This window comes from Bos taurus, chromosome 13 (genome assembly GCF_002263795.3).
Source record: "Bos taurus isolate L1 Dominette 01449 registration number 42190680 breed Hereford chromosome 13, ARS-UCD2.0, whole genome shotgun sequence".
NCBI classification, from domain to species: Eukaryota; Metazoa; Chordata; class Mammalia; order Artiodactyla; family Bovidae; genus Bos; species Bos taurus.
In genome coordinates this window covers 64,279,178-64,304,916 of record NC_037340.1, presented here as the reverse complement: position 1 = coordinate 64,304,916, position 25,739 = coordinate 64,279,178, and the positions used below count along the sequence as shown (strand labels likewise).

At 57.4% G+C, this 25,739-nt stretch overlaps 1 protein-coding gene and 1 non-coding gene across 2 annotated transcripts; both read right to left on the bottom strand.

The window, feature by feature from the left end:
- Positions 1–49: 49 nt before the first annotated feature.
- Positions 50–24,216, bottom strand: MYH7B (myosin heavy chain 7B). The gene is given in 42 exon segments (XM_010811673.4): positions 50–205; positions 281–418; positions 889–984; positions 1,067–1,171; positions 1,271–1,441; positions 1,526–1,651; positions 1,731–2,127; positions 2,581–2,696; positions 2,796–2,920; positions 3,090–3,439; positions 3,546–3,742; positions 3,834–3,952; positions 4,042–4,168; positions 5,063–5,452; positions 5,534–5,624; positions 5,922–6,067; positions 6,156–6,332; positions 6,987–7,229; positions 8,333–8,588; positions 9,588–9,664; positions 9,666–9,725; positions 9,827–9,950; positions 11,619–11,736; positions 11,901–11,988; positions 12,419–12,495; positions 12,579–12,711; positions 12,806–12,985; positions 14,114–14,284; positions 14,467–14,616; positions 14,701–14,819; positions 15,105–15,243; positions 15,331–15,434; positions 16,101–16,199; positions 17,354–17,417; positions 17,556–17,648; positions 17,808–17,831; positions 20,083–20,179; positions 21,443–21,470; positions 21,776–21,932; positions 22,422–22,565; positions 22,722–22,828; positions 24,081–24,216. Coding segments are annotated over 42 exon segments (5,826 nt in total). The 5' UTR covers positions 24,172–24,216; the 3' UTR covers positions 50–193.
- MIR499 (microRNA mir-499) lies at positions 12,232–12,334 on the bottom strand. Its single transcript, NR_030926.1, has one exon. It is a non-coding gene; the product is annotated as a microRNA mir-499 (primary transcript).
- Positions 24,217–25,739: the final 1,523 nt, after the last annotated feature.

Genomic DNA, 25,739 nt, shown 5'->3' with positions numbered 1-25,739 from the left:
CATGTGCTCCCCTCCCCTCCTGAACCCCAAAGAATGAGCAGAAACCCAGTCAGAGCTGCAGCCACGGGGTTTATTCAAGGTGGAGCAGGGCTTGGGGTGGCGAGGCTCCAGCATGTGTGAATGAAGAGAGGCCAGGATCAGGCTGGGGCAGACAGCAGGTGTCCCTCTTTTCCCAGAGCCCAGGGTTCCAGTGTCACTCCTTGTGCTAAAGGGAGAGGGGTGCCTGAGTGAGCGGCTTCCGGGGCAGAGGGCAGGGAGGGTGCCCCACACCACCCCTCACCTTGGGGCCCAGGGCGTCCCGGGTGCGTGCCCGCAGCTTGTTGGCCTGGGTTTCCGCCATGTCTGCCCGCTCCTCTGCATCATCCAGCTCATGCTGGGCCTTTCGATACTTGGCTAGGTTGGTGTTGGCCTGCTGCTCCTGTGGGCACAGGCAGGCCTGCTCACTCTCTGATCACTGAGACGGTCAGCTGCCCCAGAAGGGGTCGGCTTCTCCTGGTCCTCCAGTCTGCTTCACCACCGCTGCCCACGGCCCTCCCCATCCCTCCCCAGTCCCCACGGCAGGAAGGAAGGGCTTGGAGCCACTCATTCCAGAGGTGCCTGGGTGCCAGACCTGCCTGGAAGGGGAAATCAGAGAGGTCCCCTCAGAGACAGAGCTAGGTCTTGTGTCTTGCTGGACCTGTTAGAAACTTGTCTTTCTTCCCACTGGGCAGTGGGGTCACTGTCCCAACCAACACACAAAGCCACCGTGGGGGAAATCACAGCCCAGAGATGGAACAGGCCTGACCATTGCTGGCATCCCCACTGACTGGGGCCAGCTGTAGAAGTGGGGTGACCACCGGAATCCTGACTGGTACTAGGCCCCAAAGACCCAGACTCCCGTGCACTCACCGCCTCTTCAAACTGACGTTTGTAGCTCTTGACCTTGCTCTGCAGCTTGTCCACCAGGTCCTGCATGCGAGCCAGATTCTTCCTGTCCTCCTCAGCCTGGGCAGGCAAAGGGGATTCAGGTCTTGCCCAAAGCAGCCGAGCCCTAGGGCCACCCTTCGAGGTGGTCCTGGTTACCCACCTGGTACGCGAGCTCCTTGACCCGGCGTTCGTGCTTCCGCACCCCTTTGAGGGCCTCTGCGTGCTTCTTCTGCTCCGCGTCCAGCTCGGCCTCCAGCTCCCGCACCTACAAGCAGCCAGCCGGTGGGCCTGGTGCCCCTGGCCTGCCCTCCCCGGGGCTGACCCACCCGCCAGGGCAGCAGGCTGGGAGGCGGGCCGCACACACCTTGGCCTCCAGCTTCTGCACCTGCTTCTTCCCGCCCCGGAGGGCGGCTTGTTCTGCCTCCTCCAGCCGGGCCTGCAGCTCCCGCACTGTCTGCTCCAGCGTCTTCTTCATCCGTTCCAGGTGTGTGCTTGTGTCCTGCTCCTTCTTCAGCTCCTCCGCCATCATGGCTGCCTGTGGAGGAGGCGGCGGTCTGATCAGGAGGTGACGGTCCCTTTGGACTCTTCTCTGACATCCCCAGCCCCGGCCCAGCCTCACATCAGTGATGGCCTTTTTGGCCTTCTCCTCGGCTTCCCGCCTTTCCTGGGCGGCCTCCTCCACCTCCCCACTCAGCTGGGCCAAATCCACCTCCAGCTTCTTCTTCTGGTTCAGGAGACCTGTGTTCTGCAGGGAAGCAGAGCTTTAGAGTTGGGCCTTGCAGGCCCCTGCCCCGCATGCTCTGGTGACAACCCCCAGTGCCCACCTGTGAATGCAGGAGGTTGAGACGCTCCGTGGCTTCCAGCAGCTCTTGCTCCGCCAGCCGCCGGCTGCGCTCACCCTGCTCCAGGGCTGCCCGCAGCTCTTCCAGCTCCGCGGCCAGCAGGGCGGCCCGCCGCTCCAGGGCCTGTGCCTGCTCGCGGAGCTCTGCCGCCAGCCGCTGCTCCTCGTCCCGCCCCGCCTGCTCCTCCTTGAGCTGGGCCTGCAGCAGCCGCGTGGCGGCCTGCGCCTCTGTGGCCTGGCGGGTGGCGTGGCCCAGCTGCAGCTCCAGGTCATTGAGATCACCCTCCATCTTCTTCTTGAGGCGCAGTGCCTCATTGCGGGCCCGAGTCTCCGCATCCAGGGAGGCCTGCAGGGACTCCACTGCCCGCTGGTGGTTGCGCCTATGGTTGGGAGGGACGGAAGGAGGAGTGGTGACCTTCGAGGAGCAGGGGCCCGCGCACTGCACCTGCTGACAGGCGCAAAAGGAACGCTGGAGACGTAAACTGGACTAAGTGACCGGTCTCTCCCTGGTGAGACTGTCATGACTGCCTGTTGCCCATCAGAGCAACTTCACAGGCAAGAGTGAGGCTCCGGAGCAAATGGACATGGGCTGAATCTTGGCTCTGCCTCTACTGTGTAACCTTGCACAAGTCCTCTGGCCTCTCCTCGGTTCACCTCTGAACTGTGGACAATAATCCATTCCTCCCCCCAAAGAAAGTCCTGGGGAGGGGGGACTAGGTGTCATGCAAATCTGTGTGCACGCTGGGGCTCAGCCAACACCTCTTGCCCTCTGCTCTCAGACGGTTGGGACGGGAGAGGCTGTCGGCCTGGAGAGGAGGGCCAGCCCCCCGCACCTCAGGTTAGTACACTCTTCATCTTTCTCTGCCAGCTTCCGGTCCACCTCAGCCTTGACCTGGGAAAGCTCCAGCTGGATCCGCAGGGTTTTGGTCTCCTCCAGCTCCAGGGCCCCCTGGGGTATAGAACAAGCCATTGAGCCAGGAGGTCCACAAACGTATGTTGAGAGGGGAGGCCAGAGGAGCCAGCGGGTCAGCGTCGCCCCACTCCTGACCTCAGCCTCCTCCAGCGCTGCCTGGAGCTCGCTCTTCTCCCCTTCCAGCGCCTTCTTGGCTTTCTCCAGCTCCTGGACGCTCTTCCCACTGAGGCCGACCTGGTCTGTGAGGTCACTGATCTCTTCTGCAGAAAGGACAGGGCACTGAGGGGCCACCCCACCACTCATGCTGCAGCCACATCACTTCACCCCCTCGTAATTCCAGGGTGCCCCGGCCAGGGCACCCTGCCTGTGTGACTCGGAGGGAACTCGCAGTGACCCCCAGGGTGGCTCTGACCCCATGGTGGGCCGTACCCTGCAGGTTCTTGTTCTCCCGCCTGAGCGTCTCCAGGGCCTCCAGGGCCTCCTCATGGCTGTGCCGCAGCCGGAAGAGCTCAGTGCCCAGGCTGCGGGCCTCCCTCTGGGCCGCCTCCAGCTCCCGCTGCATCTCCTCCTCCTGCCGCCGCCGCTCCTCCAGCGCCCGCTCCAAGTGCCGCTGCTTCTTGTCCAGCGCCGCGGCCGCAGAGGTTGCCCGCTCCAGCTCCAGGGTCACGTCCTCTGACTCGGTCTGCAGCCGCAGCTTGGCCTTCTCCAGCGACGAGCACTTGGCGTGAGCGGCCTCAACCCCCTCCTCTGCCTCCTGCAGTCGCAGCGCCAGCTTCTTTCTGGGCCCCGGGAACAGATGGGATGTAGGAGTGTAGCTGAGCCCCGCATCCTCCCCCACCCTACCCCGCCCCGAGGCGGTGCTGGCCAGGCCGGCAGGGCACTCACTTGGCCTCCTCCAGTTCCTCGGTCCTCTGGATGGCATCTGCCTCGTACTTGCTCCTCCACTGGGCCACCTCGGCATTGGCCTTGGACAGCAGCCTCTGCAGCTCGGCCTGGGCCTCAGCCTCCTCCTCATGCTGCTCCCTCAGGAGGTCACAGTCATGCCGCAGAGCCTGCACTGCATGAGCCAGCGCGCTCTTGGCCTGCAGAGAGCCCGGTGACCTCAGCATGGGGCCGGCCGGTGGCCCTGTGCCCCCACCCCCGCCATTCTGTGGCTGCCCACGGCTGGCCCACCTTGCTCTCTTCCTCTAGCTGCCGCCGCAGTTCCTCCAGGCTCTGGGTGGCCAAGGCCTTCCCGCGGCTCAGCTGGCTAATCAGAGACTCCTTCTCCTCCAGCAGGCGGCTCAGCTCCCCTGCAGGCCAAAGGGGAGCCAGCAGGTCAGGTGAAGGCGAGTGGACAGCATGGAGGCCCCGCCGTGGCCCGCTGAGCCCCGTGCCTCACCACTCTCGGTTTGCAGCCGCCCACGCTGGGTGCTCGCGTCTGCCAGCTGCCGCTGTAGCTCCTCCACCTTGATCTTGGCCTCACTCAGCTGATCCTCATATGCCCGGCACAGCTTCTCTGCACTGGCCTGGGAGCCGGGGTCAGGGATCAGAACAAGTCAGAGACCCACAAAGCAGGATCTAGGGCTGCCAATCAGAGAGACTGGAGCCAGGAATTGGAAGGCTAGACATGTGCCCAGGAATCAAAGGGAGAACAGAACCCCAAGTTCAGGGTCAGAGATTCAAGTGCTGGACTATGGCTTAAAACATGGGTGTCAGAAGTGAGCTGGCTGAACCTGTCCTAAGGCCAGTGGGTCAAGGTGAGGTAAGGATACCAGAGTCTGAAGTCAGCTGGGGACAGTGGTCACAGGTCAGCTGTTAAGATTAGGTGGTACAAAGGTCAGGGGTCAGGGTTGGGTGCTGGGATTCAGGACAAGAACAGTCAGGTATGTGTTATTTGCGCAGTCATGTCCGATTCTTTGCGACCCTATGGACTGTAGACAACCAGGCTCCTCTGTCCATGGAATTGTTCAGGCAAGAATACTGGACTGGGTTGCCATTCCCTTCTCCAGGGCATCTTCCCCACCCAGGGATCAAACCCATGTCTCCTGCATTACAGGCAGATTATTTACCATCTGAGCCACCAGGGAAGCCCAAACAGGATAGGGATGAGGTCAGAATTCAGAGGTTAAAGACTGAGAAGTTGGAATTGGATGCTGGGTCAAAATCCTTTGGCATCAGGGCACAGAGTTTAGGAGGTAGGGTTTGAGGTCAGAACTAGTGGGGGAGGTTTCGGGCTGGGTGCCGGGTGAAGGGGCCAGGGATCAGGATCAGGTGCAGGGTCAGCACTAGTGTGGTGTCAGATAGGCAGGGGGTGCTCAGGGCTCAGAGCGTGGGGTCAGCTGCTGCAGTCAGGAGGGGTTCGGTGAGGGTGGGCTGCTAAGCGGCAGGTCAGAGGTCGGGGTCAGGAAGGAGGCCGACACCTTGCCGCGGGCCAGGGTCTCCACGTTGGCGCTCAGATCGTCCACCTCCATGCGGAGCTCGCTCTTCTCCTTTTCCAGCTTCTGCCGCACACGCTGCAGGCTGTCCACCTGCTCGCCCAGCTCGGCCGCACTGTCCGCCTGCTTACGCCGCAGGGCCGCCACCGTGGCCTCGTGCCGCAGAGCCGCCTCCTCCAGTTCCCGCCGCAGCCGGCCCAGCTCGGCTTCGCGCTTCCGGCAGCCCTCGCGCTGCCCGGCTGACGCACCGCCGGCCTCCTCCAGCCGCTCGCTCAGCTCCTCCAGCTCCCGGGCCGCCTCTGCCCGCTGCTTCTCCACGCGGGCCCGGGCCGCCCGCTCAGCCTCCAGCTCCTCTTCCAGCTCCTCGGCCCGAGCCTGGGGACGGGCAGGCAGGCGGCAGGGTCACCTCCATGGGCCCCTGAGCCGGGTCCTCACCCGCCCCCGTCCCTCACGCACCTGCAGCTCCTTGATCTTCTTCTGCAGCTGGGCTCCAAGGAGCTGCTCATCCTCCACCCGCAGGTTCAGCTGACTCAGCTCCGAATCCTTCCTGGGGGAGAGGGTGGGCGTGAGCCGGCCCAGGTCCTAACTGCCGCCAACCTGCTGGGAGCCCCAGCACACATGCTGTGCTGAGGCACTGTGCCTGGAGTAGCCCTCAAGATCTCCCCAGAGTTCCCTCTCAAGCCCCAGCCCTAGAGCCTGGCCCTAAGTGGGCCCCCTTCACCCTACGGTTCAACCTCTGCTGTGATGCAACACTGACTAGAGTCCTGGGGGCGACGAGAAGCGGGCTGCAGGCTCAGGAGGCCCCCGCGGCAGGAGGTCGGGGCTGGGCCCTCCCCACACTTACTTTTTGAGCTTCTCCTCCAGCTGTTGCTTGTCCTGGGCAGCGTCTGCCACCGACTCCTGCGTCAGCTTCAGGTCCCCCTCGAGCTTGCGTTTGGCCCGCTCCGTGTCCATGCGCAGCTTCTTCTCTTGCTCCAGGGAGCACTCCAGCTGTTGGGCAGGACAGGGTGGGTGGGCTCCCCCCTGTCCTGGCCAGCCTGGCCCCTCCATGCAGCCCCCTGCTGTGGCCCCAACTCACATCTTCCACCTGCTGCTCCAGCCGAACCTTGGCCTTGGCCAGCGCGCTCACACGGTCCTCCTCAGCCTGCAGGTCACCCAGGGCCTGCTGGTGGGCCTCCTGCAAGGCCTTCTTCTCCTTGGTCAGCCGGACCACAGACTCGTCCAGTGCTGCCATCTCCTCTGTCAGATTCTTCACCTGTGTCGGGGCCAAGGTCACTGTGGGGCTGCCTCCCCCAACTCTGGCCTGAGCAGCTGCCCCTTCCAGCCAGGGAACCTCAGGTGAGTCAGTTCATCCCGAGCCTCAATTTCTTCATACTTCAGGGATGGTTGTAACTTCCTCCTTGAGGGATTACTGAGCCCTTCCCCAGTGTCTGGCTGGCACTGAGAGATCAATAGATGCCAGCTATTTGGGTATTCAGGGGTGTTTAAGCTGTTCTTACTCCTGGCTTCCTCAGGGAGCACCTGTGAGAACCTGAATAAGCAGCTCACCCTCCCCCAGAGCCTCACCTTCCCCTCCTGTATGATGGAGTCAGTCCCCCCAGAGTGTGAACCAACGGGCTCTCGAGAGGGTTCAATGAGGGAAGGCCCCTGGGGCACATGGAGCTGGTGGATGACGATCCGAGCATCTGCTGAGTACCTACTATGTGTGAGGCTTGGTGGCGAGTGCTCGCACAGCCTACTTACACGCTGAATCCTCACCCGCCCTAATTAGGGAAGTGCTGCTATTAGCCCCATTTGACAGAGGAGGAAACTGAGGCTCAGAGGATGAGACCTGCCCAGGGCCACACAGGTGTGGGACTTTCAGGTGCCTGGCCCCACAGCTCTTCCCCACCCCACCCCGCACCCACACCTTATTCTCCGTGGCTTGCTTCTCCTTCTCGGCCTTGGCCAGCGTCAGCTCCAGGTCGTCAATGTCCTTCTTGAGCTCTGTGCACTCGTCCTCCAGCTTGCGGCGGCGGGCAGCCAGGTCTGCATTCACTTCCTCCTCGTCCTCCAGCCGCTCGCTCAGCTCCTTCACCTTTGCCTCCAGCTGCACCTTGGACTTGATGAGCAAGTGGCAGCGCTCCTCAGCATCCGCCAGGTTTTCCTGCTCCTGGAGGGGGACACGGGAATGGCGCAGAGTCAGGACAGCCGAGGGTCCTGCTCCTGGAGGGGGACACGGGAATGGCGCAAAGTCAGGACAGCCGAGGGTCCTGCTCCTGGAGGGGGACACGGGAATGGCGCAGAGTCAGGACAGCTGAGGGACCCCAGGCCAGGTCCTAGACAGAAAGCTCATGTGTCCATGCCAAGGCCTGACACAGGTTCAGTTGGCTTCTGGGACCAAGGAATGCCATGCCAATGACCTGTTCTGGGCCCTGAAGGCAATCAGGTGTGGTGGGATGAGAGCACAAGTGGAGGGATGGACCGGGGGACAAGAGGGGAACCTAGGCTGCGGGGCGACCCAGAGAAAGGCCCAAACAAGGCTCAAGGAGAGAAGCCAACGGCCAGGTCCGCCCTCACTGAAGTCGGGGTGGGGAGGGCCCTGCGGGGCCACAGAGGGCTCAGATTCTCGGCCACCGCACTGTTTCCTCACCACCTGACCAGATAACCATCTCCTGCTCTAGAGGGTGGGTTTCTGAGCACAGGCCCGTCTGTCTTCCCACCAGTGTTATCTCCAGAGCTTCTGTGGTGCCTGACACTCAAGGTGTTTGCCGAAGGAAGGAAGGGCTCTGTGGACTTGGGGGAGGATCTGGACCCTTGATCTCTGCCCTTTGGTTGTTACTATTACCTGCTGCCTGGGTTCCCATGGCCCTTAACCAGAGAAGAGAGCCTGGCACTGTCTCAGGGAGGGAGCAGAGGAGAGAGCTGGGGAGATGGGGCTCCACGGAGGCTTTAGCAGGAAGCCATGGGGTCCCAGGGTGTGGGAGCACTGGGGCATGTGCACTGACTGGGTGGGGAGGTTGGGTATGAGGAGGCCGCACACAGGTATGAGCCCATGAGCCTCCAGAATAGCAAAAAGGACCCAGGTAAAGCCTGAGCACCCAGCACATGCCAGGTTGGCCTTGGCTGGGCGGGGGGGAGGGGGGGTGGTCTGGGGGAGTGGGGCACGGTGCGTCTGCCTGTGCTATTTCCTCGGAGCAGCCTGGGGTTCCCTGAGGATGCCCGGGGGTCGGGGCACCAGGTCGCAGAAAGAAAGCCCGCCCTTCCCCGCCTCACCGCCTGCAGCTGAAGGGCCAGGTCGTTCTTCTCCTGGGTGACACTGACGTGCGTCTCCTCCAGCTCCTGGCGCTTGGCCTCCGCAGTAGCCAGGGCCCCCCGCAGCCCCCGCAGCTCTGCCCGCAGGGCCGCCAGCTCCTCCTCAGCCTGCGCCGAGCGGAGCAGCGGCTTCATCTTGAAAAAGAGCTTCATCCATGACCAGTTCTTGACAGCGTTAAAGGCACGGATGTTCCACTGGATGGTGAACAGGGCATCCCTGGGAGGGGTGACCGCAGGTGGTCAGCAAGTTCACAGCTGCCCCTTCATAGCAATAGCCCCGATGTTGCTGAGCACCTCCCCTGGGCCGGACATTGCACTAAGCACTTCAGTGTGTGGTCGATCGCATTAACCTTCCCAACAGCCTCTCAAATAGGTCCTAATCCTCTGCTTTACAGACGAGGTTGAGGGAGAGGCCCAGGGCATGCAGGTCTGCCTCCAGGGCTGGAGCTCACAAACCCTGAATGGCCTGGTGGTCCCTGCAAGGGTCCTGAAGACAGGACACCAGTGGGGGTTAAGCCGACTGTCATATAAGGTCGGACAGCCTGGGCTCCCATCCCAGCCTCCCACCTCCCCCATGAGACAGCTGACAGCTCTCTCTCTGCTCAGACACCCCCTCTGGTGAGCAGAGATGGTCATCTGCCTCTTAGGACTGTCCAGTACTTTGCATGTGTGTTCAGTCTATTCCGACTCTTTGTGACCCCATGGACTGTGGCCCACCAGGCTCCTCTGTCCATGGGATTCTCCAGGCAAGAATACTGGAGTGGGTTGCCATTTCTTTCTCCAGGGGATCTTCCCTCAAACCCGTGTCTCCTGCATCTCCTGCATTGGCAGGCGGATTCTTTACCAGAGACGCCTGAGAAGTCCATCCTGTACCTTAACCAAGATAAATTCAAACAAGATATCTCGCCCAGGGCTTGGCACATAAGACTCTTAGAAAACACTAGATGCCCTTATTCTCACTCCAGACCACACTCTGGGATGGCCTGGAATAGAGATGGACTCTCTTTCCCCACCTTCTGAGGGGAGGAAGTGGCAGGTAGCTGGGGGCTGATGGGGACACAGCAGAGCCTTGCCCCTTCGGAGACACTCAACCAGCCATACACAAAATCTGACCCACAGGACAGTACGACCAGGTTCAGAGAGCCTAGAGGTTCTGTGAGCTGGGGGACAGTGGCTGTACGCCAACCCTGTGTCCCACCCCCTTGCTCGCACCCACCTGCCTCCAAGCAGGCGCTGGTACTCCAGGCGCATCAGGCGGCCCCGGCTCCGCGCCTGCAGCAGCGTCAGGACCTTTGGCCAGACGCTGGTCACGAAGCTCTTCCAAGACGCCTAGGAGCCCAGCCTTGAAGAACACCTGGGGTAGGCATGGTAGGTATAACCCTCAATCATCTGCATGACCCCCTGCAGAGTGCGTGCCCACACCGGGTCAGGACCCTAACTCCCTTGTGCCCCGACCTTGGTGTGGCCAAACTGGTACTGGGTGTGGTCGATGTCCAGTGAGCCCAGCAGCTTCTCTGTAGCCTTCCTGCTGTCCATGAAGGTGTCGTCCGGGATGGCGCTGGGGTTCAGGATGCGGTACCTGAGGGGGTGGGGAAGGGTTGGTGAGGAGGGTGCTGGGCAGGGAGCAGAGGACTGGAGAGGCTGGCCTCTCGGAGGCTTGTTCAGGCTCCACTGAACAAGCTGGCAGGTGACACTTGACAGCCTCGTGATACTCGGGGAGTGGGCATACTCTGCTTTAAAAGCTCAGGTAATATTTAAACGGCTTCAGTAGTTCTTTAAGAGGCGGCAGTATTTACAGAAGGCCTATGGCACTGTCATAATTTTTAACTTACAATTTTTAATTATTTATCAGTTTTTTGAGAAGACAATAAAAAAGTAAAGACGGTGATGTGTTACAGCATATCACAAACTGAAGAAGCATTGGGAGAGAATTGTGATTGATAAGATCACGATCTTGTGGATCACAAGATCAATAAGGGTTCCGGCATGCCCACTTCTAAAAGGACACACTTGCACGTGTGCACAGGGCCGTGTGGGTCAGGTTGCGCTGACCACACTGTGAAGGCAAAACCCTGGAAACACAAAAGGGCCCTCACTAAGGGACTGATTACAAAGCACGGGTCACTAGATTACAGAGGACTTCACTCCATAACAAAATGGATGATGCTCCTTGTCATTACACTTACCCAAAGTCCTAGAAGGCACAATACTGAGAACGGACTGTAATGGTGACTATACACACTGAGGGATTATGACACCACCGTAACAGATGCCCCACTCTGGTGGGGTTCACTGACCACAGGGGAGGCAGGACTGTCAGAATTTCCTGTACCTTCCCCTCAATTCTGCTGCAAACCTTAAACTACTCTAAAAAATAGTCTTCATGTTTTTTAAAGAGGATGATGATGCAGACTTATGTCTATTAACAAGGAACAATCCCCAAGACACGGTTACAGGGAAAAAATAGAACATGTGTGTGTTCTCATGTGTGCATGTTCATGTGTGTGTGTGTGCTCATGCGTGTGTGCGCATGTGTGTGTGTGCACCCATGTGTAAAGTATTTCTACAGACACACATGTATAATGGTCAGCATGGATGGCCACAATTACTTCTGAAGAGGGAGGGACCCGTGGACAATTGCAGCCAGACAAAAGTCAAACCTATAAAGGGAAGGCAGAGAGGCTACAGCACTGACCAAGCGCTCGTTGCCAGGCATTACATAAAGCCTAGTCCATGTGAACCCTCATTCAACTCCCAAATCCACACCTGGCTCTGCCTGCCCGACCTCCCTCCTGGGCTTCCTGCTGGAGACATTTCAAGTCTGACATGTTCCAAGGAGAGTTCAATCCACTGTCCACCTACCTCCCCCTGCCAAAAGTTTAAAAATCTATCTTGGTTTCTTAGTAAATCTACCACCAACTCCCCAGTTGATAGGCCAAACACCTGGAAGTCACCCCTGTCTTTTTCATTCTCTTTCCACTTCCAGTTCATTAGCAAACCCTGCTGGCTGAAGCTGCAGTATTTACCCAGAGCCTGTTCACTTCTCCCAAACCCAGTCCCTCAGGTCTCACCGACTAGCATTTCCCACTGGGATGCCCCCCAGCCCCCTCCCCAGCCCTCCTGCATCCTCCTTGGTGCCCTTCCTACCCCACCCAACCTTCTGCCTCCACCTGGGAGGAAGGTAAGAGGGAAGGTGGCTGGCGGGGGAGCTAGGGAGGAGCCAGGGCTGGGGCCGGGAGACACCCACCGCTGCCGGAAGTCAGTGTAGAGCAGCCTGTTGGGGAACCCCTGTCGGCAGATCCGGATCCCCTCCAGCACCCCATTGCAGCGCAACTGGTGCAGCACCAGGAAGGCGTCCATGACCCCTGGGCACAGTGGAGGTTAAAGGAAAAGACTAGCGGTCAGGGGACACACCTTCATGAATTCGAGGCCGCACAAGCCCTGTGGAGAGGGGTGACCCAGCTCTGGCCACCCCATCCCCTCCCTCCCATGTCCCCCCATGGGGAACCAGCCCCCCTGGGGTGACTACCTGGGGTCTTGTTCTCATTTGGGACGATGCAACGGACAAAGTGGGGCTGCGTGGCCCGCAGATTGGTCATCAGCTTGTTGAGGTTCTCCTGGGGGAGGGAGAGGGGAGAAAGCACAAGAGGGCAGAGAAGCAGGATTGGAAGCCGCAGTGGACCAGCCCACCAAGGATGGACCAGCCCGCTAAGGACTGGGCACCTCAGCACTGGGTCTCTGCAGTGACACCCTTTGACTCTCCTTGTGACCCTTGGCCCTCTTCCATTTGACCAGGCAAGTCCCCCAACCAATCCTCAGCCCTCCCACAGGCCCCGTGGCTCCCACCCCATCCCCCCTAAACCCTGCCCAGGCAGCGTGGGGACGGGAAGCAGCACAGACTTGCTGTGATGTTCACGTGGAGAGGAGTTAAACATCACTGCAAGTCTTAACGGCCGCCCGCCCCGGGTGCAGGGGACAGAGCAGGGAGCCAGGACCGAGTGGGGGCGGCAGGGAGGGGTCCTCCACGGGGCCTAGATGGGGCCTCACCTTGTGCAGCTGGGACACCGTCTGGAATGATGCTGCCTTCTTACGCTTCTCTTTCACCCCGGACTTGGGGGGCTCAGCTAGGACAGACAAGGGGCCAGTCACTCACTGCAGAGAACTCCCTCTGTGAGTCCCCTGCAGACTTGCACCACTTGGTACTCACTAGAGCAGGAGCCAGCGTAGTTCTCGTAGAGAGTAGCCAAGAGCTTGTTCTGCGACTTCTGGAAGATGGGGACCACCGTCTCATTCAGTGGATCCTTGTTTTTCTCCAGCCAGCCCACGATGCTGTAAGGCACCTGCCAGAGACCAGACAGGTGCTGACCCGAGGGGCGGAGGAACCGCAGGAAGGGAGGAGGGAGATCAAGAGCTGGGGTTTCAACAGGCACTTACCACGCCTGCATAGTGGACCACCTCAAAGTGGGCCTGGTACTTGCGCTTCTTGTCAGGCCGTGGCTGCTGGAAATTGGGCGACTTCCCCGCGTGGTTATCATAGAGCTTGGCCCGGAAGCTGGCATCCGAGGCCTTGGGGAACATGCACTCCTCCTCCAGGATGGACAGAATGCCCAGCGGCTGGGGACAGGGCACAAGGGTGAAGGGTCTCCATCAAGCCAGTCCATCCATGCTGGGCTGGACTTCCACTTCCTGGAGCCCCACTCTCTGGGAGCTTCCCCAGACCCCCCAACCTCAGCCACCATCTGCCCAGAGGGAGGCAGAATGGATCTGCACCCAGGAGCCCTGTCTTCTAAGAAAGAAAGTTTGTGGCTTGGCTTTCAACCCGCTTCTGACCAATTTGCAGCTGGCCCTGAGTTGTTCTCTTTGCTTATAAGTGTGCAAATTCAAACCAGCACCCCTGCACCCACACACCCCCGACATCTGTGGTCTCACACTCTCCCACATGGTGCTGTCAAAAAACGCAGTTGATGTCAAACTCTGGCTTCCTCACTTAGTGGTTAAAGGGCCCTTAGACCTCTCTAAGCCTCAGTTTTCTAACCTGCAAAATGGGGACATGAATACTTTCATTCCTGCCATAACAGCAAAGAACTGTCGACCAACTGAATGTGCATAGGTAGGAGATTATAGAAACGCATGGGCATCATCTGCTGTGTGAACCACTGTGCCTTCTTCAACAAAGCACCACGCCCAGAATACACTTTTAGAGAAAAGGTAGGATGAGAAGTGAGTCTGTGTCCGTTAGAGAAAAGAGATGCCGAGGATAAAGGATGGAGAGGATGCACGTCGTGGTAGGATTGGGGGAAATATTCTTTCCCCTTTATTTCTGATTTTTCCATTTTTCTTTGATTTTTCTTTCCTTCTAGTCTTTGTACCATAGGGAAATAGGTGTAATGTTTTATAAAGCAAATAAACAAACACACCCTACCCTGCCCTGTAGTTCTGGACAGTTTTGAGGGTCCAGTGAAACTGTGTCTGCAATAGGGCTTACTGTCAGCAGTGCAACAGGGACGCACGCTCACACACATGCCCTGCTCACCAACACACGATCGCACTCAATCTCCAACACACCTAGTCACACACCCGCACACATTTCCATTCATATACACATCACACACACACGCTCACAGTCATGCTCGTATACACACGCTCACTTCAATGCACACGCACATGCATGCCTGCACACGCTCGTTCACACACAAGCACACAGGCACTCCCTTGCCAGAGTGACCTGGCCCTGGGCCCCACCTTCTCGATGAGGTCGATGCAGGGCTGCAGGTCCAGGCCGAAGTCGATGAAGACCCAGTCAATGCCCTCCCGCTTGTACTCCTCCTGCTCCAGCACGAACATGTGCTGGTTGAAGAACTGCTGCAGCTTCTCGTTGGTGAAGTTGATACACAGCTGTTCGAAGCTGTTAAACTGTAGAGGGCAGCGCCCGGCTCAGCCGGCCTGCTTGTAGATGGGGACATGGAGGCCCACAGAGAACAGGGATGTGCGGGACTCCACCCTGCCTCCAGGCAGACGCCCAGGGCTCCTGCCCCCACCCCTATGGTCCTCCACCCCAGAGAGAACAGAGCCTGGGGCCATGGGCCTGCCCGCACCTCAAAGATCTCAAAACCCGCAATGTCCAGGACGCCGATGAAGAATTGACGGGGCAGCTTGGTGTCCAGCGTCTGGTTGATCCGAGACACCAGCCATCGGAACAGCCGGTCGTAGGTGGCCTTGGCCAGAGCCCCCACGGCAAACACCACCTGGAGTCGTGGGGAGGCTGGGCTGGGACCCGGCAAGAAGCGGACCCTGCCCCAGCTGTCCCAGGGTGGGCCCCGGCAGCTCACCTGCTCCACGCTCTGACCCTTGGTCACATATTCATTCCCCACACGCACTCGGGGGTGCAGAAGACCTTTGAGGAGGTCCCCGCTGCTGACCCCCATCAGGTAGGCAGCCTTGTCAGCACCTGGCAGGACACACAGGTGAGATGAGGAGGCGGCTAAGACTAGGGGTTTGGGGGCTCTACTGGTCTCTACTTAGGGTTAGGAGAGGGAGGTTGGGAGAGGTCAGGGTCAGCAAACTGTACAGCTCAGAAGGGTGAGGGGCTGGAGTTGAGTAATCACAATTTACAAATCAGGGCCAGACTGAGGTCAAAGGTTGCAGACAAGGCTCAGGGATCACAGTCACGGACTGGAGGTTGGGATCAGGGTCAAGAGAATGACCAGGTCAGGTCAGGGTCAGGGCGCCTCACTCTCAGTGCCGTCAGCCTCAGCCTGCTCCTCCCGCTGTTTCTGCTTGAATTTCATGTTGCCGAAGTGCAGGAGGGCCCCCACGATCTTATAGCAGGCGCACTTCTCCTCCACGCTGAAGCCCAGGATGTCCATGGCATGCTGTGGGGGAGGGGAAGACTCAGAGAACTCTAGGCTCCTCAGGGTCCAGCGGAGCCACGGGACCTGCTCCCCTCGCACCAGACGTACATCAGTGGCCATGAGCTCCTCCCCGTCATCCATGTTGTCCACGGTGATGACGCCCTGGCTGCAGAAGTGGTAGTCGTAGGGGTTCATAGACAGAAGCAGCATGTCTGGGGGACACAGAGCCGAGAAGGGGGTGTCGGCTGGGTTCACCAGCTCTCCCCCTTCCCCTGGTCCCAGCGTGGTGGGTCCTGGGGGCTCTTGCGGCAAGAGACTCTAGGGCCCTCTCTAGATTTTGTCCCCGGAGTTTCTCTCCTCCACTCCAATGCCCAAGGCTTCTCTTTCTTTATGAGTCTGGGGAAAGAGCCACAGTCCCTAGCTCTCACTCACCTTTTGATCCTTGCTCACAGCCACCCCTCCGGCCCAGACCCCGTCTGGGTTCTCGGGTACAGGGAGGATCAGATTCTGCCCTCGAGGGGCTTGCAAGAGAGGTAAGCCAGGCCCAGATGGAGCCCTTGCTCCCTGCCTGGTGCTGGGGGAAATCTTTCTAGTCTCAGGACAAGAGAGACAACCTGGCCAGGGCAGAGGTGCTGAGGTGCCTGTTCCCCAGCGCGAGGGGAAGGGCTCAGCAGGAACCAGAAATCCCAGGAAGCGGGTGGGTGGCTAGAAGGAGTGCTGCGTCTCTAGGGAAGAAGGGATGTCATAGACCCCAGAACAGCAGGGGAACAGGCAGCCCAGGGCCTGGTCTGTAGGGGCCCGGGACAGGGCTGGGCAGCCCCACTGCCACCCAGACCGGCGGGCTCTGACTCCCACCCCGTCGGGCTGCTGGCCCTCACCCTGCAGCTCTGGCTTCTTCCCCGAAAGGATCTGGTAGTAGACGTGGTAGCCTCGCTCACCGGGCAGCTGGAAGATCACCCGTGACTTCTCCAGGAGATCTGGGGGAAAGGGAGGAGCTGGCCTACTGTCCCGAGTGGGTCACCCCACCAGGGCTGAGGAGCAGGGGGCAAGGGTGTCTGCACACATGGAGGCGCCGTGTCTGCACACACCCCCGGCATGTGCTGTGGGAGGTCTCTCCATTGGCACATGTGCCACAGTGTGGGAATGTGTGTGTCTGTATACCAGTGTACGTGTATTAATGTGGGTGTCTGTGTAGGGGTGTTTTTTTTTTTTGCCACTTGACTTGTGGGATTTTAACTCCCTGACCAGGGACTGAACCCGGGCCCTCAGCACCGAGTGCCAAATCTTCACTGTCCTAACTGACCATCGGGGAAATCCCCTGTGTGTGGATCTTGGTTTTTCTGTTCTTTCATCTAGGCTGTCATTCCTCCACCCACAGACTGCTCCTTTCCCCCAGAGGTGTGCTGGTGTGCCAGTGTGTGCAGAGAGCAGAGCCTTGGTGTGTTTGCACACGGGCCCATCAGGGTGTAAATTACGACGTTTCCTCCCATCACCACCTGCCTATGCTTGTCCGTCAGGATCAGGCCCTGCATCCCAAGATGGGGAGCAGTCAATGTGGAGGGGTCCCTCTGTGCGTGTGACCTGGGCACCCAGTGTCTGCATAGCCGGACTGGGTCAGGGATAGGCGATGACTGCAGAGACACACTGGGGGAGACCTTCCTGGCAGGACAGGGTCTCAAGGTGCCCAGAGATGAGGCTGGGCAGGAGGGGCACAGGTCTGCTGGATGGAGGGTCAGAGAAAAGGCTGGGGTTGTGGTAGGGGGAGGGGCCCAATCACAAGGAGCCTGACCCGCCAAATAAGGGTGGGGGTCTCCATCTTAAGGTGATGGGATCTGGAGAAGGTTTTTAGGCAGGAATGCGATGTGATCAGATTAGTAGCCAAAAAAAGATCACTCTGGCTAAAAGAAGATCAGGCAGAGGAATGGAGGCTGGGAGATCACGTGGAGGCAGTGGGTAAAGTTCCAGGTGAGAGGTGAGGTGGCATGAGCTCGGCAGTGGCCTGAGGGTGAAGAGCAGCGTCTGGGGCAGGTGGGAGCCCCAAAGACTTGATGAAACTTGTTCAATCTAAGTGGGAAGGTGCAGGCCTGGGCCCCTCCCATCCTCCTTCTTCCCCTCCCTCTCCTGAACTCACAGCTGTCAATATCCGCTGATGCCAGCTTCCCAGAGGGACCAAAGTGAATGCGGATGAACTTGCCCTGTGGGCAGAGGAGCAGCCTCAGTCGGGGGCCCAGGCAGTGCTGCTCCATCCACCCAGGGCTCCCCAGACCTTGTGTCTCCCCGCCTCCCCACCCTCCTGCCCCAACCCCACCCAGTCTCCCACCAAAGCCACTCACAAAGCGGGACGAGTTGTCATTGCGCAGGGTCTTGGCATTGCCGAAAGCCTCCATGGCGGGGTTAGCCTCGATGATCTGATCCTCGAGGGTGCCCTGGTGGCAGGATGAGGGGTCTCTCACCCCATAGTCCTGGGTCTTAGCCCATCCCAGACCACCTCTGCTTGGGAAGGGGAAGAGGAAGGGGAAGGGGAGGGAGGGTCCCCAGGACTTCATAATAATTGTCTGCCCCACTCATACCAGCCCCATACCTACCCCGGTCTTTGTGGCCAGAAATTGCTGGGAGGAGAAGGAAGACAAAGTTAGAAGGTGTGAGGTCTCACCAGGCGGGAGTGTGGCAGTGGGGGAGTAGGGTGGGTTAGCAGGACAGTGAATGTTAGTCACCCAAATGTCACCCCACTCCCTATGCCTGACCCTCCAGGGGCTGTTAGATGGAGAAATGCAAGAAATGGAGCAGGCAGGGCTCTAGTCAGGGAGGGGCTTGAGGCAGGAGCTGTGTGTGGGTGTCCCCTACCCACAGTGTCCCAAAGCTCTGTCTTTGGCCTCCTCCATATCCCTTCATTTCCCACACCCCTGGAATTGACCCTGCTCCAAGCCCCAGAGGTTCCTGACTACAATCTACTCCCCTTTAGAGTCCAGCTCAAAAGCCCCCTCCTCTAGGAAGTCTTCCCTGATTCTCTGAGGCTGGAAGAGACTCTTCCTGTCCAAACCTTCTGACCCTTGACCTCCCTCTGTGATGGCCCTTCTTCACACTTCTCCTTTCTATTATGATTGGGTGCATTTTCACTGTACAACTGTATATCGAATATTAGTCAAAATAGCCCTGCCAGGTGCATATTATTAGCCCTAATTTGCAAATGAGGAACCTAAGACTCAGAGCTGGAAAGTGTCTGCTCAAGATGACACAGTAAGTCAGGGGCAGGGCAGACACTGAGTCCAGGCATCCTGCTTCCCATGACGCCCAAAGCCACCTGTCTCTCATCTAGAGGGACTTGCTGAACCAAAGGACTCCTCCCCACTTGTTCTCCTAGCCTCATCTTCCCTCCATCTACCCTTCTATCTCTTCCCTGCCCTGGATCCCAGCACCCTGGGAAAAAAAGGGGGGAAAGGAAGGAATGGATTCTGGAGTGACAGGTGCCATGCCACCTGTCCTATGCTATGAGACTTTGGTGATTCACTCACCTCCAGGGAGCCCAAGACTTAAAAATCCCCCTGAGCTGTTGTTGGGGAGACAGGGGCAGGAGACAGATGGCAGGAGCCCTCCCCTGAGCTCCACCCCACACACTCAGCTCCAGGCTTTTGAATAGGGCTCCTTCTGATAGATGTAGTCAAATTTGGGAGAGAAGGGAGGCAGGTTGATAAGGTTTTTAAGCTACAATGCCCATGGCCCCTGTGGGCCAGGCTTTCTCTCTACCTCCCTTGCCTGACAGCTCCCCTAAACCTCAAATCCACGATGCAGGGCTCCTTTCTGCCCAGGTGCCCTCTAGACTCACCCATTCTGGCTGCAGCCCCATCAGCTCCCGCCCTCCATTCCTATTCCTGGACCGAGCCCCAACTTCCTGTAGCATCCTCAGAGACATTTTGGGAGTTGGAAAATGAGGTGGAGGGGAAGGAGGAAAGAGTACCAAAAAAGTCAACAGCAAAAACAAAACCAAACAAGAAAAACAACCACCACCACAACAAAAAACCAAAACTGGAAAAAAAAAAAAAAATCACAAGAAAATCAAATGGGAAAACAGGAAAAGGCAAAAAGAAAAAGGAAAAAAAAAAAAAAAACTTTAAATGGAAAAAAAGATAAGAAAAAGAAGAAAGAAAAATGCCCCAGAATAAAAGCAAGGCTCAACAAGACCAGGAGTGAGGGCTGGGTGGGCGGAGGCCTTAGGCTTCTGGAAAGAAAAGTCAACCCATTTGGGGGTGGGGGTGCAGTGCCCACACATCTCTAAACAGCTGGCCATAGGGCTAGGAAGGAAAACTGCACCTTGAAAACAAATAAAAAACCCCAAAATACTGGTCCCCCATTGTTTCAGAAAATTTCAAAAACCATAAAGAAATCATAGGGTGCAAAACTGCCCTTAATCTTGACTGTTGGGAAGGCCAAGTGCCCTTGGCTCTGGCTAAACCTGCCTTGTTTGATTGACAGCAGGTAACTGGAGCATGAAAACCAAGAAACCGATTATTACTTCTTGGTAAAAAACAGCTTGCTTGGTAAACTTTTAAAATATGAAGGTCGTGAGAATATGAAAGGGAAAAATTACATGAAATGTTGAGGACTAGCAATGTGGTCCCGCCCCTCTGCATTTCAGATGGGAACAGTAAGGCAAGCCTGGATCTGCGTCACGTGACAGAGAATGGCCACAGCCTCTCTGGTCAAGCCTTGCTCGGGCCAGAGTCTGCCACCAGGGTGGGAGGCTCAGGCAGGGCGAGCGGCTCTGGGGAATCAACTTTTAAAAAAAAGAAGAAAAGGAGAAAAAAAAAGAAAAGAAAACAGTGAGAAGCAGCAGGGAGCAGTGCCCGCGTGGGCAAGTCTTACAGCCTTCTTGCCCGGCCCGTCTCCCAGGGCAGCGACGATGGCAAAGTACTGAATGACCCGCTTGGTGTTAACGGTCTTACCGGCCCCCGATTCTCCCCTTGGACGACACAAACATGAATCACCAATGTCCATCTGGCTACTCTAATTCCTCCCACCCCCAGCACCCTACTTCTCCAGCAGGGTGCCTCTGCCCTCCCCACACCCAGCTCCCAACTCAGGAGCCCCCCAACCCAAAACTCCTCAGAGATGGGTCAGCTCCCAGAGGTGTTGAATTGTTTACAAAACAAACCAGCATAAATCATCCCAGTGAGATGAGAAAACACATGATGCCACTGTTTACTGAGCGCTAACTTACTGCCAGGCCCTGGGCCGAGTGCTTCACCTGAACTGGTTCACTGAAGCCTCAGGAACCCTGTAAGGCAGGCGCCATCATCACCCTCTTGATAGAGAAGGGGATGTGACTCAGAGAGGTCATGTAGCTGTTTCTGCTGGGTGCCAGGTGCAAACATTCACCGGCTGACTCCTATAGCTCTGCAGTAGGTGAGCAGGACTGTCCTGTTTTTACTGATGAGATTCAGAGGACCAAGGGCACCAGCAGGAAGTGGACCCATGAGAACTTGAATCCAGGTCTTTCTGGTTTCAAAGGCTTTACTCTTAACCAACAGGCTGCACGCTCACACACATACACACACTCACGCACAACCGATGTCCATATTGGCTTGGCTGGACCTAAACTTGGTATGTGAGAATTCTACCACTTTCCCAAGGAGGCAAACAAAGGGTTATAAATAAGATTCAGAAATAAGAAGCTGGTAATAAAGAAGAAGGGCTTTCTTGGTGGCTCAGTGGTAAAGAAGACTCGTGCAATGCAAGAGATATGGGTTCAATCCCTGGGTCAGGAAAATCTCCTGCAGGAGGAAATGGCAACCCACTCTAGTATTCTTGCCTGGGAAATCCCGTGGACTGAGGAGTGTGATGGGCTACAGTCCATGGGGTCTCAAAGTCAGACATGACTGACCGACTAAAATAAAGAGGAAAGGGAAGGGGATCTCCTCCCCCCTCCTTGAGCCAGAATCAGAACTCCCCAAAGATCAAGGTTAGAGAAGATTCCAGGCCCTAGGAACAGGGGGTATGAGGGTGGGTGATCAGTCTGGCATTCCTTTTCTACTTATCTGCTCAGAACAGGGGCAGAGAAGACGCTATAATTTAGCCTCACCTGGGACACTGGCTCTAGGTGGTAAAACCCCTGCCTTTAGCACTTTGTATTCAATTATTCAATCTCGGGAAATGATTTTAGTTCCAATCCCTTCCTGCCAGATGGCCAGCATTTCCCACCCCATCCCCAGAGCCCCACACTCACGTGATCAGCATGGACTGGTTCTCTCGGTCTGGAAGAAAGGGGAGGAGACAGAGAAGTTAGCCAAAGTGAGGGACCAGCCACAGGTGGAACACCTGGGATATCCTTGGTGCTGGGACAGCCCCTCCGCCACCCAGAGCCAGAAATGGGAAGGACCAGGTGGGAACCTTCAGACTGCAGGCCAGCTCCCACTTGAAGACACAGAACGACTATGCTTCAGTGTCCAGCGGGATGGAAAAGAGGGCAGTGCGAGTGGAGGGAAGGGGAGCCGGGAGCCGGGGGAAGGGTCTCAGGAGAGAAGGAGGACTCAGGGAGAGGAGTCAAGGCAGCCCTTACTGCGCAGCATGTCATTGTAGGCGTTATCCGCCACCGCGTATATGTGGGGCGGGGCCTCCGAGCGGCGCTTTCCCTTGTAAGCTGCTACCACGGAGGCTGTATAGACAGGGAGCCATTTGTAGGGGTTGATGGTGACACAGAAGAGGCCCGAGTATGTCTGGGGAGAGAGAGTATAGATGGGTTATTGGAGGCCAAGTTCCCGTCCTCAAGCTCTAGCCCTCGCAAAACTATGATCTTTGCAAAAATTCTCCAAAATGAGCTGCCTAAGGTGCGACGCCACACCTCTGTGGCCGTCCTGGCCCCGCCCTAGCTCTCACTCCTGCCCTCAGCCTGTGGTCCCACCTCCAGAGCCCATTGCCCAGCGACTCGGCGGCTGCCGCTCCTTCCCTACAGTCCCGTGGCCAAACCTCCAGCCCCACCTCCAGCTCCGCCCACCAGCCGGTGGCCCCGCCCCCTCAGCCCCATGACATCACCCTACCCTACCTCTAGCCCTGCTCCTCCACCACACACAGCCCCGCGCCCTCCCCACGGTCCCGACCCCGCCGAGCTGTGGCTCTCGCTCTAGCCCCGCCCCTGATGGTACGGCCCCGCCCCCACCACGCACAGCCCCATCCCACCCGTGGCCCCTCCTCGGTTCCAGGCTCACATAGATCATCCAGCGAGCATAACGCTGGCGCAGGTTGTGCAGTACGGATGCCTCGTTGAGGTGCGTCATCATGGCCATGTCCTCCAGCAAGTCGAAGCGGGGCGGGTTCATGGGCTGCAGCTCAGCCTCGCGAACCGTCAGCACCTGCCAGGAAGGCCATATCGTGGGGGCAGGAACCAAGTGACCTCAGCCTCTCACCCCTGTACACCCCCAGACCCCCTTTCATCCAGAGCATGCCTTCCAGGAGCTACACCTCCGGGAGGCAGAGGAGCTAATTCCAGGAAAAGGGGGGAGCCAAACCTTCTGGTCTTTGGTCTCCACGTTGACTCTGCCCCCAGTGGCTTCCGACTTGATCTCAGCCTCCACGTAAGCATCCTGTTCATCAGGTACCCAGACCCGCTTCTTCCCTGGTTTCCGGGAGAGCATTGGGGCTTTGAAAGAGACTGATGCACATCCAGGGGTTGGGGGCCCAACTGGGTTCCCCTGTCGTGTCCCTAGACCTGTGTGCCTAGGAGCCCCTCTATCAGGACACAGGAGTACCCAGGAAAGATCCCTCCAGACCCTCTTTCCTGAAAAGGCAGCACTGGGAGGTTTCCCTAGAGATCTCCTCAAAGAATCCCCTGACTGAAATCAGGGTCCCCCACAGCCCTGGATTACACACTTTGGTTCAGATTCATGCTTCTCTTGTATTTGCCCTGCGACCTGTGGAAAATCCCTCATTCTCTCTGGGCCTGTCCCTCAAAGGCAAAACATTGTAAGCATTGCCTTAGTTCTCCTCTGGAGCAACCCTCAGTATCAGGCACTTAATATTAGTGGGTTCTGTCTCCCCTATTTCACCCAAGACTCAAGCCCTGCATCTTGTAAGTCTGTCTTATGCTCCTTCCTGCCCAGGCAGCTGGTCCCAGAGCTCCAGGGAGCCCATATTTCATGGTAGTTTAAAGGCATCATGAAAGTTAAAGACTCAGGTATCCTGTCACCTACTGGCCAAGTACCTTAGGACCAACTACATAACTTGCAGGCTCCAGTGTTAAAATGCAAGTCCTCTTGTTAAGAAATCATTTAAAATTTCAAGATGCTGATAGCAAAGAGTAAAAGGCCCCCAGTGCAGCTGCAGAGGTCACATGCCCACGAAGCTGGCCCTGGCCCTGGTCACCACCTCCCCAGGTTGTTGCAATGATGCATGGAAAGTCATCTGCTCTGGGCCTGGCGCACAATAAGTGCTTGATACACATTGCCTATTGTTATTATTGTCCTATGAGCACACCGGGTCATAAATAGTCGCCTTTATTCCTGTCCCTAATAAACAGAGGGATTGGCTCTAGGGAAAGCACTAAAAATAACTCCAGCACAGGTTTTATGGACACGTGAAGGCAGCCCGCACACATACCAGGCACTCTCGTCTCAGAAGCCTCAGGCTCTGGCCGCGGACTGCAGTCACAGGAGGCAGGCGATACTGTCCCATTTTACAGAGGAGCAAACCAAGGCTTGCTCACAGACACCCAAGTGAGGTATACTAGGTCCCTGGGATTTTCTTCTTGGGGCTAAAGCTGTCAGGCCAGAGGGCTCCTTCAGACCCGAGTGGAGTGCCACCCCTCCTCACTCCTGTTCTGAGTCCTTAAGAACTTCTCTGTGGCTCTGCCCACCTCTGCCCTCACTTACCATCCCACAGGACGGTGTGCACCTTCATCTGCTCATGGTAGCCCTGGCGGAGGTAGCGTGCAGACTCCCCAAGTTCACTCACATCCATCATGGTAGTGGCACTGAGAGGTGGAGGATGCAGCAGCAGAGATCTTGGAGGTTCAAGGTGGTCCAAGTCAGCAGGCACTGGAAGATGGCATGGAGAGGGGACTAAGGGCAGGGGCCCCAAACTGGGGTGTGATCAACCAACCCACAAGACCTAATAGTAGGTGATTCTTTGGTAAGCCCCCAACACATGCACGCACCCTCTCAGACACCAGAGCATCCTCTCCCACAGAAATGGAGAGACTGGTGCCAACCCACAAGCACCCTCACCCACCAGCCTGTCTGGCCTCCCTTGGGCTCCCACTCCAGCCCTGATCACCCACCTCGGCACCACGGTGAGAGCTGGGAGCTGGGCTCCCCCTTTTATTGCTGCCGTCAAGGTCAGCGGAGGAGAGCTATGTCAGCAATCTCCACGTGTCACAGCCCCCCCAGCCTGGCCACAGGACACAAAAGGCAAATTCCCTTTTATCTCCACCAGCTCGGCCCCTGGGCTATTTTTACCTCCCATTGTCAAGGGATCACAAAGGCGGAGAGAGACACTCGCTCTACTCAGAGACTGGGAGGTTGAGATTCAGACTGACAGGGGCAGGGACAAGGCAGGGAGAGATATGGAAAGACTGAGGTACTGGGGGAGAGAAACCAAGTCTCAGGGAGTCTGATATACCCAGAAAAATGTCCGCATGCCCAGGAAAGAAGAGCAAGAAAACTGAGAGAGCGGGAACCACAGGATGCACTCTGGGACTCTTTGGTCCAGCCTTCTCTGTACATCCAGAAAACCGAGGCCCAGGGAAAGGAGAGCACTGGTCAAGTCTCAACAAAAAGCAGTGGCAGAGACCAAATCAAAAAGAGAAGCGGGAACTTCCCTCTGAGGGAGTGGGGGGTCCAGTGGTTAAGACTCCACGCTTCCAATGCAGGGGCCGTGGGTTTGATCCCTGGTTGGGAAACTAAGATCCCACATGTCATGCAGCATGGCCAAAAGATTAAAAAAATAAAGAAAGAAAGAAAGAAACAAAGAGAAGCAGAGAGAGTGAGACATCCCTCTCCAAGCACCTGGATGCTGTCGTTTCCCCTTTCTGCTCCCCTCTATCCCCAGTTCTCCCAGGTTCCCTGGGGAAATCACACAAGAAGAAAAGCAGGTCTCGAACCACAGGTGAAAAGGAATAACCTGGCTGAAGAGGAAGAAAATAGAGGAAATGTAGACCAGTTAGGAGCCTCCTTCATCCTGGCATTGAAGATTCACAGGAAGCCAACTTCCCACCTTAGCCCTCTCTTGCACCCTACTCTCATCAGGAGTTGGGGGTGCTGACACTCCAGCTGCCTTCCTCACTTTAGGGCTCTCCTTGTGCGTCACCCCATTCAAGCCCTGGTGGTGCCACAGATTTTTAGAGTCAGAAAATCAAAGGATCCTGGAACCCTCGACACGACACAAAGAGGTCCAGAGCTAGGAATCTCGCCAGGTGTCTTGGGCTGAGCTCACAAAGAGAAATCTTCCATACCAACAAGCTACCAGCAACAAATATATAGACATATCTATAGTCTATAAAATATATAGAAATAATTTCAAAGATCCTTTTC